This window comes from Ascaphus truei, chromosome 1 (assembly GCF_040206685.1).
Source record: "Ascaphus truei isolate aAscTru1 chromosome 1, aAscTru1.hap1, whole genome shotgun sequence".
Taxonomy (NCBI): domain Eukaryota; kingdom Metazoa; phylum Chordata; class Amphibia; order Anura; family Ascaphidae; genus Ascaphus; species Ascaphus truei.
The window spans coordinates 395,159,186-395,175,454 of record NC_134483.1 but is presented as its reverse complement, the minus strand read 5'-3'; the positions used below and the strand labels follow the sequence as shown (position 1 = coordinate 395,175,454).

General features: G+C 41.6%; 1 protein-coding gene across 1 annotated transcript in view; it reads right to left on the bottom strand.

Annotated features, from left to right (window-relative positions):
• Nucleotides 1–16,269, bottom strand: part of NAF1 (nuclear assembly factor 1 ribonucleoprotein) — a 104,342-nt gene that overhangs the window by 35,864 nt on the left and 52,209 nt on the right. The window contains exon 6 of the mRNA XM_075612278.1: nt 12,339–12,499. Within this exon, the coding sequence (XP_075468393.1) occupies nt 12,339–12,499 (161 nt within the window). The remainder of the gene's footprint in view (nt 1–12,338; nt 12,500–16,269) is intronic.

Genomic DNA, 16,269 nt, shown 5'->3' with positions numbered 1-16,269 from the left:
ACCGGTAGAAAAATTAATCGAACTAAATTTCAATTTTAAGTGGCAAGCCTCCTCAATCAAATACCTAGGTATCCACATTACTAGGACCTATGGTTCCCTTTATAAAGCCAATTATCCCAAACTATTCCGAACTCTAAGGGAGGATATTAGTGTGTGGGCGGGGTATGGAATTTCTTGGTTTGGAAGAATTCATAGCATTAAGATGAATCTTCTGCCAAGGGTGCTTTACCTGTTCCAGGCCCTGCCGATACCGTTGGTGCGAGCCGACATCCTCGCCTTACAGTCAAGAATCATGAAATTTATATGGCATAACAAGAGCCCGCGAATTACGAAGGGCATACTAATAAGGCCAACGAATAGAGGAGGACTAGCGGTACCTTGCTTGATGGCATACTATAAAGCAGCACAATTAGGTCAAATTATCCAGTGGCACTTAGACCCGTCACTGCGGAGATGGGTGGCGCTGGAGAGAACTTGCTGTGCACCAATAGACTTACACAACCTAATTTGGCTACCAAAACGATGTGACAACACGGCAGAGATGCTGCTGCGGACCATGGTGAACTCTCTGGCGGTGTGGAGGAGTTCCAAATTTAAACATAACCTAACGACGAAACACTCCTTAATGACCCCGTTATTCGATAATCCGGAGTTCGCCCCGGGGATGGCCGGTGAACGACATTTTAAAAATTGGATACAGTCGGGATATAGGCGACTGGAGGTTCTGGAGGGGGGTACATTTATTAAAACATTTAAACACATCAAATCAGAGAAGGGCCTACCAAATACCGAATTCTTCCGCTACCTCCAGATCAGAGCATTTTACAATAAATTTCCAATTAGGCCAGGTAGGACTAACTTCGAGCAGCTGTGTTCTAGAGCTACGGACACAAGGGGACTTACCTCTAGAATGTACCGGGAAGTGGTCTGTCCAGATGGACCTGACGTTTCCAGACTGAACTACATTACTAAATGGGAGACAGATTTAGGGGAGACTCTAGAGGACGAAGACTGGGAGCGGATCTTACAGGCGGCAGCCAAAAGCTCCATTTGCTCAACGTTAAAAGAGAACGCATATAAAGGTCCTGATGCGCTGGTATCACACCCCACTAAAACTTTCTAAATTTGTCAGCGGATACTCCCCGCTCTGCCCAAAACAGTGCGGGGAGGTAGCGGACTTACTTCACATGCTGTGGTCCTGCCCTAGGGTGGTCCCTATTTGGGAAAACATTAGAGCATGGGCACAAAGGATTCTCGACTTAGAGATCCCCCTGGACCCGTGGCTGTTCCTTTTGGGCAGGCGGATCCGGGGTCTGCCGAAATCGGCACACAAATTGGTCGCACATTTTGCAACCGCCACCAGGTGCGAGATCGCAGCAATGTGGAAACAGCAAGATTTACCAGTAATCCCCAAAATTCGAAACAGAATGTGGCACATCTGCCAGATGGAACAGTTGACAAGCTGGGTCAACGACTCTGGCCGAAATTTCCTAAAAGTCTGGGATCCATGGATTACCCAGACAGACATCCCCGGGATAGATGCCAGCACAATCTTGCAATAATAACTGTAAGTGCGTTCTCTGGTGACTGAGCAGAACATACAATACCATAGCTACAAGACAGGTAGGAAACCCCTCCCAGTAGTAACCGATACATGAAGGAGAGTTGTCACGCGACGTCCGGAGAGTAAGCACTAACCAGACGAATGCCCACCGACCCCGGTGCACACGCTGGAAGTCCTAACCCCCCCCTCCCCGGTGTTTCCACCCTTTGTTGTCTTGTCCTTGGTCGGGTTAGTCTTGTTTGTCTAGTCTTGTGAGTACATGTTGTCCGTCCAACACAGATTATGAGCGATTTTACCCCCGACGGTGAGAGTGAAAGGGGAAAATCTCTGTGGGTTTAGGGATGTTTAACAATGGGATGTGGAATAATGTATAAGCTGTGAAACCCAATAAAAAACTTTAAAAAAAAAAAAAAAAAAAAAAAAACTTTATTTGGCTACCACTCCAACTCTATGGTGTGCTGGTTTGATTGTATCCTCTGTTTAATGATGTGGTTGTTTTCGCATTCCTGCTCCTCTGGGATGAACTTGGTACACAATATATACTTTGCTCTGCAAGGTTTGACCGATTATCAATGGATAACATAGGGTTAAACTCTACATGGGGGGCCTTGTATAGTTCCATCCACTATTGCAGCTCAGTTGTGAAGTGTAGTCCTTTTTTCTTATGCTATTCTCACTAACATGCTGCTTGTCTTCTCTGTGCTTACTATGTTCATATGCAGGTGACTGGATTCATGGGCTGCCATGGCGACCGTGTGGGCACATTCTGGGAAGCTATTGTAGCCATGGAAACCGCAGACAACGCTCTCACGCTAAAAGCGGACCTGTAATCACCCACGTGGGCGGGTCCAGCGTGTGACGTCAGACGCTGGGTAAGCCACAACCTCTGCATTGATTCCCTGCAGCAGAGAGGCATTAGGCAACCGCCAATGGAGATTGACTCCGCCCACCTGGCCAACGCGCGGGGACTGCCTGCCTTTAAAAACCTTCCAGCAGCAGGTACACATTGCTGGCAGCTGCACAGGCGGGCAGACAACACTGATCGTGTAACGTATGGCCTATGCACTTTTTATATGGTACAGTGGTCAGTTTGCTCTATGGTACATAATTGACATTATTCATAGGAGTATTACCCTGAGCTCTTTGCTTACTACTGGGCCACCTGTATAGAGGATTATTGTTACTTTAGAGGCCCTATGTTTGAATGTTTTCTAGCTTAGCCATGTTGTTTTGATCTCTAGAGGGTGTTTCCTTAAACCGTGATCTTCATGTTTGTTAGATTTTGGTAGATTAATCTGGTGTAGTTATCCTATTTCCATTTCAACTTTTAATGTGTGTTGAACTATTATTTCCCAAGTTTATTTGCTCTTTGTGTGCTAGGAACACCCACCAATTTCCTGTACTGCCCATTTATCTTCCACATGTTTCCCTACAAAAGCATCATCCCAATTTATTCCTTGTAAATTATTCCACCAGTTTATTAGAATCTGCCTTTCTAAAGTTTGAAGTCTTTGTTAAACACAAGTAATGTGGTTTTTGATCATTTATTTCAAATGAGACCATGTTATGATCACTATTAGCCAAATGTTCCCAGATTTGAATACTTGTTATTACTTCTACCTTGTTTGATATTACCAAATCAAGTACTGCCCCTGTCCTGGTTGGATCCTCAATAACATGTAATGTCTTTAAGCACCCCCAAAAACCTGTTTCCTTTGGTTGTTATGCTAATCTCATTGCCCCAGTCTAAGTCTGGATAATTAAAATCCCCCATTATACAAACATGACCCAGTTTTGATGTCTTCTCCATTTGCAAAAGTATTTTGTCTTCCTCAATCTCGCAGATATTTGGTGGTTTATAGCATATCCCTACAAACATTTTAATATTAATTTTAATTCAACTGCTAATTTCTATCTACAAAGTCTCTACATTTTCATCTTTTCCTTCATAAACCGCTTCCCTTATAGTAGGTTTTATATCCGGTTTAACATAAAACCTAGGTGCCACCTCTTTTTCTATTTGCTAGAGCCTTCCAAAAAAGGGAATAGCCCTCTAAATTCTAAAATTAGCAAGCGTGCATGCATTTAAGATTTTTTTCAATGTTGTACTATTATCTTATCTGCTCTTGCCTTTCTACTTCAATTGGATTTAATCTTTAGAAGTTTTCTAGTATCTGTATATCGGAAGTGACGTGACGCTCTGGAGACCGCGACGGAGCTGAATTACCAACGCTGCAGAGTGATCAGGCGGCAGACAGCTGAGCGCTGGTGAGCCCACCTGACACAGAACGGATGCGGCGGGGTGAGCTACAGCATTAACCGATCTGTACTCTATTCACCAATGAGTGATATATGCTGTTTAACATTATTTTATTGTGAGTATGCATTTTTAGAACCTTTATAAAGAATTACCTTTGTATCATTGATCTGCACCATGGGTACATTTTTTTGTCTTCACATCTCACCACTACAATGATATCTGAGTTGGAGTGCATCTACGCCTGTGTATAGAAGACTGAACACATTCCAGTTACCTGTTGTTGCCCATATACTACTTTCATCTTGTGAGTAGGCTGCACACACGAGCCTAGACATCCTGTGAATTGATTCACATTGAACTTTATTGTCTGCACTTAGATTGTTTTTCTGTTGTTGCTTTTTCCTACATGCTCCCCCTGGGTTGTGAGAAAACATATCTACCTTCTGGGGACCGGTGAAGACAGTCCCTGCCAGAGGGTTTGAGCAGGGAGTTGCAATGTTTATATTTATCACGTTATTTGGTACAATTATAGTCACAAAGATCACAAATATTGTATTTTTTTTTTTTAGTTTATCACTTTATAGTTAGTGATCACTACCAGTGTTTAGCGCCTGTTTCTGCACCATCACTTCGTCAGAATATATTAACTGCCTGAAAAAAATGAACATATATATTAACCGCAGCCCAGAACTAGCCTCACTATCAGACACTAATTAGGAGTTATATCCACAGCACCCATTAATTATGGATGGGTTACACACGGCCGGTCTACTTAAGAAAATGATGGGGCATGTTTTGGTCAAGCATCTGATGAAGCCAGGACAGCAAAACACCTCATTGGGCTCACCTTCACTTCCAAATCGCTGAGCAGCCGTCCGCTGTGTATACCTGCCTACCTGTTTGTCCACCTGCCTGTCTCAAAAGTGCCTTCGTGAATAGAAGATGGGATTCCAAGTCATCAACTTGAAGATTTTGTAATCAAACAACTGCATTTGTAATGTCCTTGCCAACAATCTGATATGTGGCATGACACAGGAAGTCAATTGCCATCTTAAGTATGGAAATTCCTACATGCATCTTCTTTATACAGTAGGTACAGCAGACAGCAAGGCTCTGAAGGCAGGCTGCCACGACTGCTGCAAAGCTTTTGAAAAAGGTATTTTCCATTCCATCAGATCCCTTAAAAGAGCAGTCTTTTGCTTTATTTTTTCAGATTGCAATGGACACACGCAAGAAAATATTTTGGATAACTACATCCTCTTAACCGGTGCTTAACATTCATTAAAACAAACGAAAACATTGCTTTTGAAGATCATGTTTCTTTAAAACTGCTTTACTGTATGTCGTACATTTCCTTCAATTCAGGCAAGGATTACACCTCTGCAATCATTTAGCACAGTTGGAACAGTCCTTCAAATGTAACTTGGCAAAAACGAGGGCCATATCAAAATGCTGGACAATTCCCCATGTCTGAAGCCAATGGAAACCAACAATGGATGCCTGGTGTCTCCATAAAATAAAGGTGGACTTATCACCTCACATCTGGTTCTCTATATAATGGGGGTCATGGTCACCTGATGCATGACATCAATACCGGCCCCCTGCAACTACAAGACGCCCTGACCATCCCTCATTGGTATCACTGAACAGGAACAAACAACCTGCAAAAAAAGGCCCCCTATCAACAGCTGCTGCTTGAAGTTAATTTGTTAAATCATCAAATCATAATACAATTATGTAATCAGTAACCCTCCCATTGTCCTTCTTTGAAAGAATGACAAGGTGGCAGAAGTGTTTTTAATCACTTCTCTTGACATATCGCATATAGTAAGACAAATGTGTAATTGAGCCTGCTTTACCCAACATGTATTCCTCCCTCATGAAGTGTCCTCTTGAGTAATTATCTGAGCAGTGATGTCTCGCTGCCTTCCATTTTAATGTCACTCATCTGTTATACCAGCGGTGCGCAAAGTGGGAGGGGGGGGGGATCGCGTGAGGCCCCTGCAACCTGAACTTACCGTGATTCTTAAGGCTGCTGTGACGCGTCGCCATTGCAACGCGGCATCATGCGGAGTTAAGTCGCACACGCGTCTCCGTGACAACGTGGTCACGTGACGTCGCCGAGTAAGGTAAGGGGGGCGCGAGAGCAAGTTGGAGCTGGCAGGGGGGCCCAGCGCTAAAAGTTTGTGCTCCCCTGTGTTATACTACAAAAAGTTGCTTAGTTGATAAGCTGCGCTTGATTCTTAACCAGGTAAAGTGTTACAATAAGGCACACTAATATAGAAGACTTTGAAAAACTATAGTTATTACTACACAGCCATTACACATTTAAGATTGTAGCTCATGTCACATGTCCGGGGAATGGGTTGGTTACAACAAATCCTTACTTCAGAGGTTTTCAAATCCAGTTTAAGACCCCCCCCACCCCGCCCAATAGGTCAGGTTTTCAGGATATCCCTGCTTCAGCACAGGTGGTGCAGTCTTCAACTTAGGCACAGATATCCTGAAAACCTGACTGTTGGAGGGGTCTTGAAGACTGGAGTTGATAACCACTGCTTTACTTACATTTTTAAGTTTCCTTCATTCAGACTAAGGGCTGTTACATACAGCATGCGGCCGTGCGTTCCTATGCGAACGCGCGTGCACGTGCCGCATGCTTTTCCTGTATATAGTGCCGGGAGCTGCAGGTAGTGTATATGTGTGTGTATGTATGTGTGAGAATGTGTGAGTATATGTGTGTGCATGGGTTGTGTGAGTGAAAGGAAGTCCTAAATAAGGTTTTTTTAAAGAAAAAAAAAAGTTTAATATTTTATGTTTTACACACACACACACACACACACACACACACACACACACACACACACACACACACACACACACACACACACACACACACACACACACACACACACACACACACACACACACACACACACACACACACACACACACACAATTTTCCTCATCTTCGCGTGCGGCCCTTGTATAGAAAGGCTGACTTACGCCAGCCAACTAAAAATCCGCGCACGCACTATAGAACGTGCCTAAGAGAGCAATTCTCAAAGCTTCAAAGATTTAGTTCAAAGCTCTAGTACTGTAGTCATATTGTTCCTGGAGAAATGCAGATGTAGGCTGTGATTTTTAGCGGACCAAAATTACAGTTCTCCATAGTGTGTACAGCATTCACAACCTCAGGTTTATTTTCCAATTGTAGTACTGGCAATCATTTAAAAAAAGTTTTTCAATTATTAAAAATGGTTTTATAGCTTTGCAGTTTTAGGCCCAAAAGCCTACGAACAATGTCCAATATCACATAATACATAAAATACTTATTACTGGTTTTGGGAAAAAAAAAAAAAAAAACATTGACAAGTGTTCATTGCCACAGGCTTAAAATAGAATTTGGTACTTCGATATTGCAGAGTAACTTTGCCATAACAACTTAGCTCAACTTACTCATAAGCATTTATAGTGTAGTTTGTAAATTAAGGTAATTGCGTCCTTTTATTTACAATGCATTTCACACTTAAAGGCAACGTATCAACTTTCTTTTAACATTGTTCAATTATATAATTAACAATTGAATGATCACGTGATGGAGTCACAAGAGCATTCACAGAAGTACATTTAGGGTGCACATCACAATAAAAAATTTTACATTTTCTAACAATGCTATAGTGAAAAAACCAAAGTGAAGAGTGAAAAAGTGAAACTTATATATACACAATTAAAATACGTTGCGCTGATGATATAAACCCTTAGCAAGAGTGTTAAATGATAACGTATATTTGCTGAGTAGCTGGACCTATAAGCGTTAATCGCTGATTAGTCCTCCTGTCTATTAGTAACAGAGTAAAGTCCTAGGTATTGAACAAATTATTGCCCAGTCAAAGCCAGCTGGAGGAGCGTCATAAACCATATAATATGTACAGCGCTATGTATGACTGCAACCATAGACCATAAAGCAGAGGCAGCGTCCACACTGAGATAATATACAACGAATGGGAATTCCCTCACTCATAAACTATCATATGAACGCTACTTGCTTGCAAGTAGCAGAGCTCCAACATCGCTCTCAACAAGTACTGGGTGTCCCTATGACTAGTGGCAATGATGGATAGGTAACAGTAGAACATAGGACCATATTATTACAATCTATGATAGGTTGCACAGGTGAATCAGGGGGAATCCCTATATAAAAGCTGTCATATGAACGTTGCTTGCTTGCAAGCAACACAGCTCCAACATCGCTGTCAAGATTTACTGGGGGTCCCTGCACTGGTGTCAGACAATGGTAAGTACTCGTATACCACAATTGTAGTGTGATACTTAGCTGTATGAACTCTCTTCATCTGCTACTGCTACTGCTGGTGCATAGAGCCGTCAGTGCTGCCGGAGCGCTCCTCGTAGCTGCTACTTGCTCGGGATCAGCTAACCAACGTGAAGTGACGTCACCACGTCACGGTGCCCACGCCCTACGCGTTTCTCTCCAGGCGGAGCTTCGTCAGGGGCAGGTGGATGCCGGGACTCAGGACCTGCCACATTAAATAGCCCTAAAGCAGGTGTATTAAATCATGTATTAACCTCTTGCCGCCAGTGAAGGCAGACAACAGAGCACATAATTCGCGGCGCAAATCCTTAGTACCCGACCATGGTTACACTATAACTGCTAGACATATCATGAAAAATAAAATAAATTAAAAGAGATCACATTTATGGTAGTATAACATAATTGTATACAACTACAACGCAATAGTTTAATTGACAGTATAATACTGTGACTGAAGGCACACTGGCCAGCAATATGGTCACTGACATGGAGAGGTAGGGGTGAAACATATGTATGCATCAAAGCAATGGCAATTATTAATGTGCACATAGCCATCCAGTGATTGGTGGGGTATACTATTAAGGGGTTCATATTTGTTGGGGTACTGAAACAGAGTAAGTGTGTTCTCAATGCACTATATTGCATAGTGCAAATAAGGGGGGAGGGGGGGGGACCGGGGCTAGATGAAAGGGGTGAATGTGAAACCCTCATTCAGGCCCAATGGATATAAAGTTTTGAGACGATATATCCATTCTGCCTCTCTTTGCAGGAGTCTTCGATCAATATCACCTCCTCTGATGGTGTTAATTATTCGGTCAATCCCTATAAACTGAAGGCAGCTAGTATCCCCATTATGCATGGAATTAACGTGGCGAGCTACTGGTGTGTCAGCTTTATGTAGAACAGAATTAATGTGTTCCAACACGCGTCTGCGCAGTTCACGTATTGTTTTCCCTACATATCTGTGTCCACAAATGCATGTGATCAAATAGATGACATTAAAGCTTTTACAATTTATAAAGTGTCTTATTTCAAATTGTCTGGTTTTGTCATAGCTCTCAAATGTCTTTGCGGTCAGTATATGTTTGCACGCCTTACAGCTGCCGCAGTGAAAACAACCTTTGGGTGGATTTGGTAGCCACGTTTTTGGGGGCGTCTGTTGGTAATGGCTATGTACTAGCTCATCCTTCAGATTTTTTGACCTCCTGCTAGTAATGTTGGGAGTATCATTAAGTACCAAGGATAAATCGCTGTCAGATTTCAATATATGCCAATGTCTGGAGAATATCTGTTTGACATCATGCCATCTTTGACTATATGTACCAATGCATCTTATTACTGGATCCAATTCCTTTATCTTTGGAACAAGTAGTGTGTCCCTATTACATTGTAATGCCCGATGGTATGCCTTATGCAAATTCTTTGGGGAATACCCCCTATCAAGGAATCTATTTTCCAAATCTTTAGATTGTATTTTAAAGTCCTGAAGGGTAGAGCAGTTGCGTCGTAAGCGCAAGTACTGCCCTGTGGGTATACCGCGGATGAGAGAGATAGGATGCTGGCTCTGAGCCAATAACAGATTGTTGGTTGATGTTTTTTTCCTGAACACAGTGGTCTGAATACTGTGAAGGGGATCAATGGTGATACTTAGATCCAAGAACGTGATCTTAGTTTGACTATACTCCGATATTAAACGTAGGTTTAGAGTGTTAATATTCAAACGCTTGATGAACTCAAGTAACATATCTTTGGGACCGCTCCAAATTAGGATAATATCGTCGATAAATCTGAGCCATAGATCTATGAACTCAGTAAATATCGCGTTCTCCTCAGTGAATACTGTGGTGGCTTCCCACCAGCCCAGGTACAAGTTGGCATAAGTGGGGGCACATGACGTCCCCATAGCTGTTCCCTGGGTCTGGTGGTAGAATAAGCCATCGAATAGAAAATAATTGTGAGTCAGCACTGGATGGCTATGTGCACATTAATAATTGCCATTGCTTTGATGCATACATATGTTTCACCCCTACCTCTCCATGTCAGTGACCATATTGCTGGTCAGTGTGCCTTCAGTCACAGTATTATACTGTCAATTAAACTATTGCGTTGTAGTTGTATACAATTATGTTATACTACCATAAATGTGATCTCTTTTAATTTATTTTATTTTTCATGATATGTCTAGCAGTTATAGTGTAACCATGGTCGGGTACTAAGGATTTGCGCCGCGAATTATGTGCTCTGTTGTCTGCCTTCACTGGCGGCAAGAGGTTAATACATGATTTAATACACCTGCTTTAGGGCTATTTAATGTGGCAGGTCCTGAGTCCCGGCATCCACCTGCCCCTGACGAAGCTCCGCCTGGAGAGAAACGCGTAGGGCGTGGGCACCGTGACGTGGTGACGTCACTTCACGTTGGTTAGCTGATCCCGAGCAAGTAGCAGCTACGAGGAGCGCTCCGGCAGCACTGACGGCTCTATGCACCAGCAGTAGCAGATGAAGAGAGTTCATACAGCTAAGTATCACACTACAATTGTGGTATACGAGTACTTACCATTGTCTGACACCAGTGCAGGGACCCCCAGTAAATCTTGACAGCGATGTTGGAGCTGTGTTGCTTGCAAGCAAGCAACGTTCATATGACAGCTTTTATATAGGGATTCCCCCTGATTCACCTGTGCAACCTATCATAGATTGTAATAATATGGTCCTATGTTCTACTGTTACCTATCCATCATTGCCACTAGTCATAGGGACACCCAGTACTTGTTGAGAGCGATGTTGGAGCTCTGCTACTTGCAAGCAAGTAGCGTTCATATGATAGTCTATGAGTGAGGGAATTCCCATTCGTTGTATATTATCTCAGTGTGGACGCTGCCTCTGCTTTATGGTCTATGGTTGCAGTCATACATAGCGCTGTACATATTATATGGTTTATGACGCTCCTCCAGCTGGCTTTGACTGGGCAATAATTTGTTCAATACCTAGGACTTTACTCTGTTACTAATAGACAGGAGGACTAATCAGCGATTAACGCTTATAGGTCCAGCTACTCAGCAAATATACGTTATCATTTAACACTCTTGCTAAGGGTTTATATCATCAGCGCAACGTATTTTAATTGTGTATATATAAGTTTCACTTTTTCACTCTTCACTTTGGTTTTTTCACTATAGCATTGTTAGAAAATGTAAAAAAATTTATTGTGATGTGCACCCTAAATGTACTTCTGTGAATGCTCTTGTGACTCCATCACGTGATCATTCAATTGTTAATTACATTAACTTCTGTACATAGGTAGCACTCACCTAGTGCCACACTTGTTTATTATTATATTAAATTTTGAAATTGATAGTGAGCAGTGTGTAATACTTTGTGTTGTTGTTCAATTATATACATTAAAAAAATCCCTTTAGCAATGATATAGTTCAGGGGAGCACAAACTTTTTTCCCTGTGCCCCCCTGCCGGCAGTCCCCCTCTCTCCGCCCCCTTTCCCCCCTTGTTACCTCGGCTCCGCATTATGACGTCACGATGACGTTGCGTTGCCATGTCGACATGTCTAAGAAGCCGCCAGAGCCAAGGTAAGTGTGGCTTACAAAGGCCTTCGCCGCTTCCCTGGCGCTTAATTTTAACCCCGCAGTCCGTCTCGCGCCACACCCCCCCCCCCAGTTTGCACACCGCTGATTTATAGTTAATAAAATGCAACACAAACATACATTAAATGAGGAAAATGGCAACTATTCCAAAACTGCAGTTGAATTATATTAAATGGCTACTTAGAACAGCATGATAAACCAGGAAATAATTCAATATTTTCATACAAAACAATTCCAATAATTTAAGATCTAAATAATCATAGCTGCCCATATTCCACAGAACAGTACATTGCACTAAAAAGGCATACTTTACAGTGTATTTAGTGCATAAAGACTTGACAGTAGTTATCTGGTATATAAACCATGTAAAGGGTACCTACACAAAAATAAAGGTTCCAATATTTGTCATGTATTTAACTTGTATTACAACTTTAAAAACATGAGCTGTTAAAAAAAAAAAAAAAAATTACAAATATTTGAACAAATAATTCACGGCAATTGCATAACAAATCTTGCAGCTTCCACAAACTAATAAGAGACGTAATAGAAGACAAACACATACAGTACTTTACATTTGCAATACTTACTGTTTTAATTTATCAGGAATTATATACTGTGTGAAATCCTCAATCATGGGTGCAAAAAACATGGCGTCCCTTATCTTGATTCCTTTGGTTTCTATTTGATCCTTAGCATTAAAACGAATCACATAAAATGGGTGTGGAACTGGTCCAAATACCTCAAATATCTGTGGTGTAAAGGCAAGAAGAAAAAAAAAATGATCAATACACTTAAACAACTGCACAGCAGCTCGGCGTCAAAAATACACGGAAATACAGTTGGGAACCATAATTGGAAAATGTATTAGGTGCAAACAAATCATATCATTTACTAAACAAAGGTTTGAAGTCAACCATCTGGCAGTGTTTAAGAAGATGATTAGAAGAACAGACATTAACAAGAATAGTCAATATGACCTTGGTTTCACGCTGAAGTGCACCTTTTGTTATGTTTGATAAGAAGGGAAGGAAATTTTTACATCCTTATTGTAAGCAGACTTTACTACACCACTTCGATGTAACAAATAATCAAGATAAATGTTCTAGCATTGAACAAAAAAAAAAACAATTAGGAAGGATCTGTTAACGTGGGCCTGCTAGCACTGCCTTATAATAATATATTTCTAGCACATGTATGCCATTGAGCAAACTTGGCATAATTGTATCTACAGTGGCTAAGGTGCACATGGTAACTGTCTAGTAGTTTTATGATTACGACACGCAACTACATTAACGCGTTTTTAGAATTCTAAATGTTTATTTAACAACAGAATGCAACACACAAAATATATTATTATGACAATGGTAGGGAGTTCATTTTGTTGGTTCTCACCTTGCTGAGGATAGATATCTATATCTAGAGATATCTATATCTGTCTTCGCACCATTAGTGCCCCCTAAAACGATGAAATGTGGATATGAAAATGCAAATTGTATGTGGTACTTGAGGAAAAGCCATGAATTATTTGAAGACCTTTTTTTTTTTACTTGATCGGGACTATAAAGCATAATTGGTTATTTAGACACGATGGAGAAAACAAGAAATATACTCCCCGATATTTCCATTTCTTCAAATCCTCCATGGCAACCATAACTAATGGAATATAACTCTGCCTCCTAGCTGGAGTAGAACAACAAAGTTCTGACAGAGGTACAAAGGAGGTGTGTCCTCGTCCCTGGTCAGTTAACATTTAGCTAAGCTCCTAAAAAGGAACAAAATAAGCATAGACCGGAAATACATTCCAAATACGTCAATGATCATAATAACAGTAGCTGCCACAGACGATTTGAAGAAATGGAAATAGCTGCGAGTATATTTCTAGTTTTCTTCTACATCCTCCATGGCAGCCATTACTTACAGTATGAGATGTAGCAAAGCAATTAGTTAGGGCCCTGGAAAAGTACAAATAAATAGTTTGAGCTTCATAACTAAGCTGTTTTCAGAACATATAATTTCTAAGCTCCAACAACGTCGAAGATATTTAAATGTTTCTCTTTTTTGTGGAAGGGAGAGGGCAAAAAGGAAGATATCACAATATCCAGATTTATCGTGAATTTGGATACCACTTTAGCATTAAAGGGAGGAACTGTTAACAGAATTTTGTGTTTATGAATTTGGAAGTATGGTTCTTTGTAAGATAAGGCTAGCAAATCTCCAATTCTACGTGCTGTAGTGATTGCCATCAAGAACACTAAATTGAGTGTGAGGGTTCAAATAGCTAGGTCATTCCAAGATTCAAAAGGATGTTGATGCAATTGTCTCTAAGAACAGATTGGGATCCCATGTGGAAATCTGAGTTTTTATCTGTGGTTTGATTCTGATGGAAAGCTTTGTTGGTTTGAGTTAGGGTTGAGCCTTTTTTTTTTTTTAAATCTTGGTTAAAGAAACTGAAGGATCAGAAGAATTGTTGCTCGGAATGGAGTAATTTCCTCATGATGACACCATTTAAAAGAATATCTTCCATATTCTGTAGTATAGCCGAAGTGGCAGTTTTTCAGGAGTTAAGTGTAAGGTATCAATTACATGGTCTGAGTAGCGTAATACTCTCTCAATGTCTCCTCTCAACCTCCATGCATTACCTAATGGAATCCAGGACTGAAAATGGAGTATCGGCACTTGCATCAGCAGGGCTAGAAGTAGAGGGAGCCTCCAAGGGGTGTCTATGGAAAGGTTCTCTAGGTCTGCAAACAATGCCTATGTTGGCCAGTGAGGTGCTTTTGGTATAGCATCTGACTTGTCACTACTGATTTTGGCCATCACCAATTGGGAGTAACGGAGTGGGAGGGAACACAAATATGAGAGAAAATGTCAATATGACTGACATGGTGTCCCAAACAATGGCTTCGGGAACCGGCCATCTGGAGCCGAAGTGAGTCATCTTTGTTTGATCTGGAAGCCATCAAGCCTATTGATGGGTGGCCCCATCGCTGTACTATGTCCACGAATATTTGTGGACACAACTCTCATTCCCCTGCTAAGAAAGTTTGTCTCCTCAAGAAATCTGCCTTTATATTTTGGTCTCCTGAAATGCAAGTTTCTGAAAGATGGAGAAATGCCTGTTGTGTTCATATAAAAATCTTTGAAACCTCTGATGGATTCTGCACTTGGTGTGCCATCGTGTTGGTTGATATAAGCCATTGCTGTGATAGTCTGACAAAACTTTGAGGAAGGTCCCTTAGGACTGTACAAAATTTTTGAATTGTACGAATACTGCGCTTATTTCTAAGATACTGATGGGTAATTTGGTCTCTGTTGACCATTGACCTTGGATCAATCTGTTTTTGCAAAATGCCCAAAATTGACGTTTTAGCTTTAGTAAAGAAGAAACTTTTCAGATAATGTTGACCACTTTGACTGGGGGAAAGGAAACTATTCCATGTTGAGTATTGAACAGGACGCAGAGAAACTGAATGATCTGAGCACGAATCTTGCTCTTTTCTATATTTATGATCCAGCCATGGTCTTCAAGTTCTCTGGGGACTCCCTGGACATGTAATTGTGCCAGGCGTTCCAAACAAGCATGACGAATATTCCAATTTAGTAAAGCTTTGCTGCGATTACCGCCATTACCTTTGTAAATGTTCCGAATGACCAGGCTTTGAAGTGGACGGGCTTGTTTACAATGCACTGTGTGTGGCAAACTGGTGTGTCCAAACATGCATCTCTTAGGTCGATTAATGCCAAGTATTCCCCTTGCTGCACTGCATCTTGAAATGACGGACTTTAAAGTACCGATTGACCTATTGGAGATCTAACACTACTCCGTGTTTTCCTGATCCCTTGCGAACCAGAGAAATAATTGAGTAAAAGCCTTGACCGTGCTGCTTGAGAGATACACTACCTCCTGAATGGCTGCATTGATCCAGAGAACTTTAATAGTTTGGTTGAGTTCGCTGACCTTTCATGGATCTTTTGGAAGGCAGTATTTGTGAAAGTCGTATGGGTCTCCGATTAGTTCTATGGTATAACCATCTCTTATAATTTGGAGTACCCATGAGTCATCAATCCCAAACTGGTATAAAGTTTCTCATTGGGGTCCTTAAAACGTCCCAAGTTCCGCTTTGTTTTTGGTCTCCGCTGGTTGTAGTTGGCTTTGGGTCTTTCTCCAGGAGGACGCAGAGACGGTTGAGGTCGCCCATCACAGGTTGTATTGAAAGGCCTGCCTGGCCTGTAGACTCCGGCCTCCTGATAATTGTGTCTTTGGTGTTTTGGACGCGAGGACTGAAATTCTCTCTGATGTGGCAGGTACTACTCCAAAAAAGTAGGAACCGGTACAAGGCAGTAACACTAATATTGACTTGGACAAAGTATCTGCTGCCCATGGTTTTAACAAAGTGCTCTACTGGGGACTAAAAAAGTGCTGAGGACCTTGCTGTGTGTCGCAGGATGTCCATGGATGCATCGCATAGGAAATCCATGGTGTCTTTCAGGCTCGAAAAGTCCAGTAATAGCGTCTGT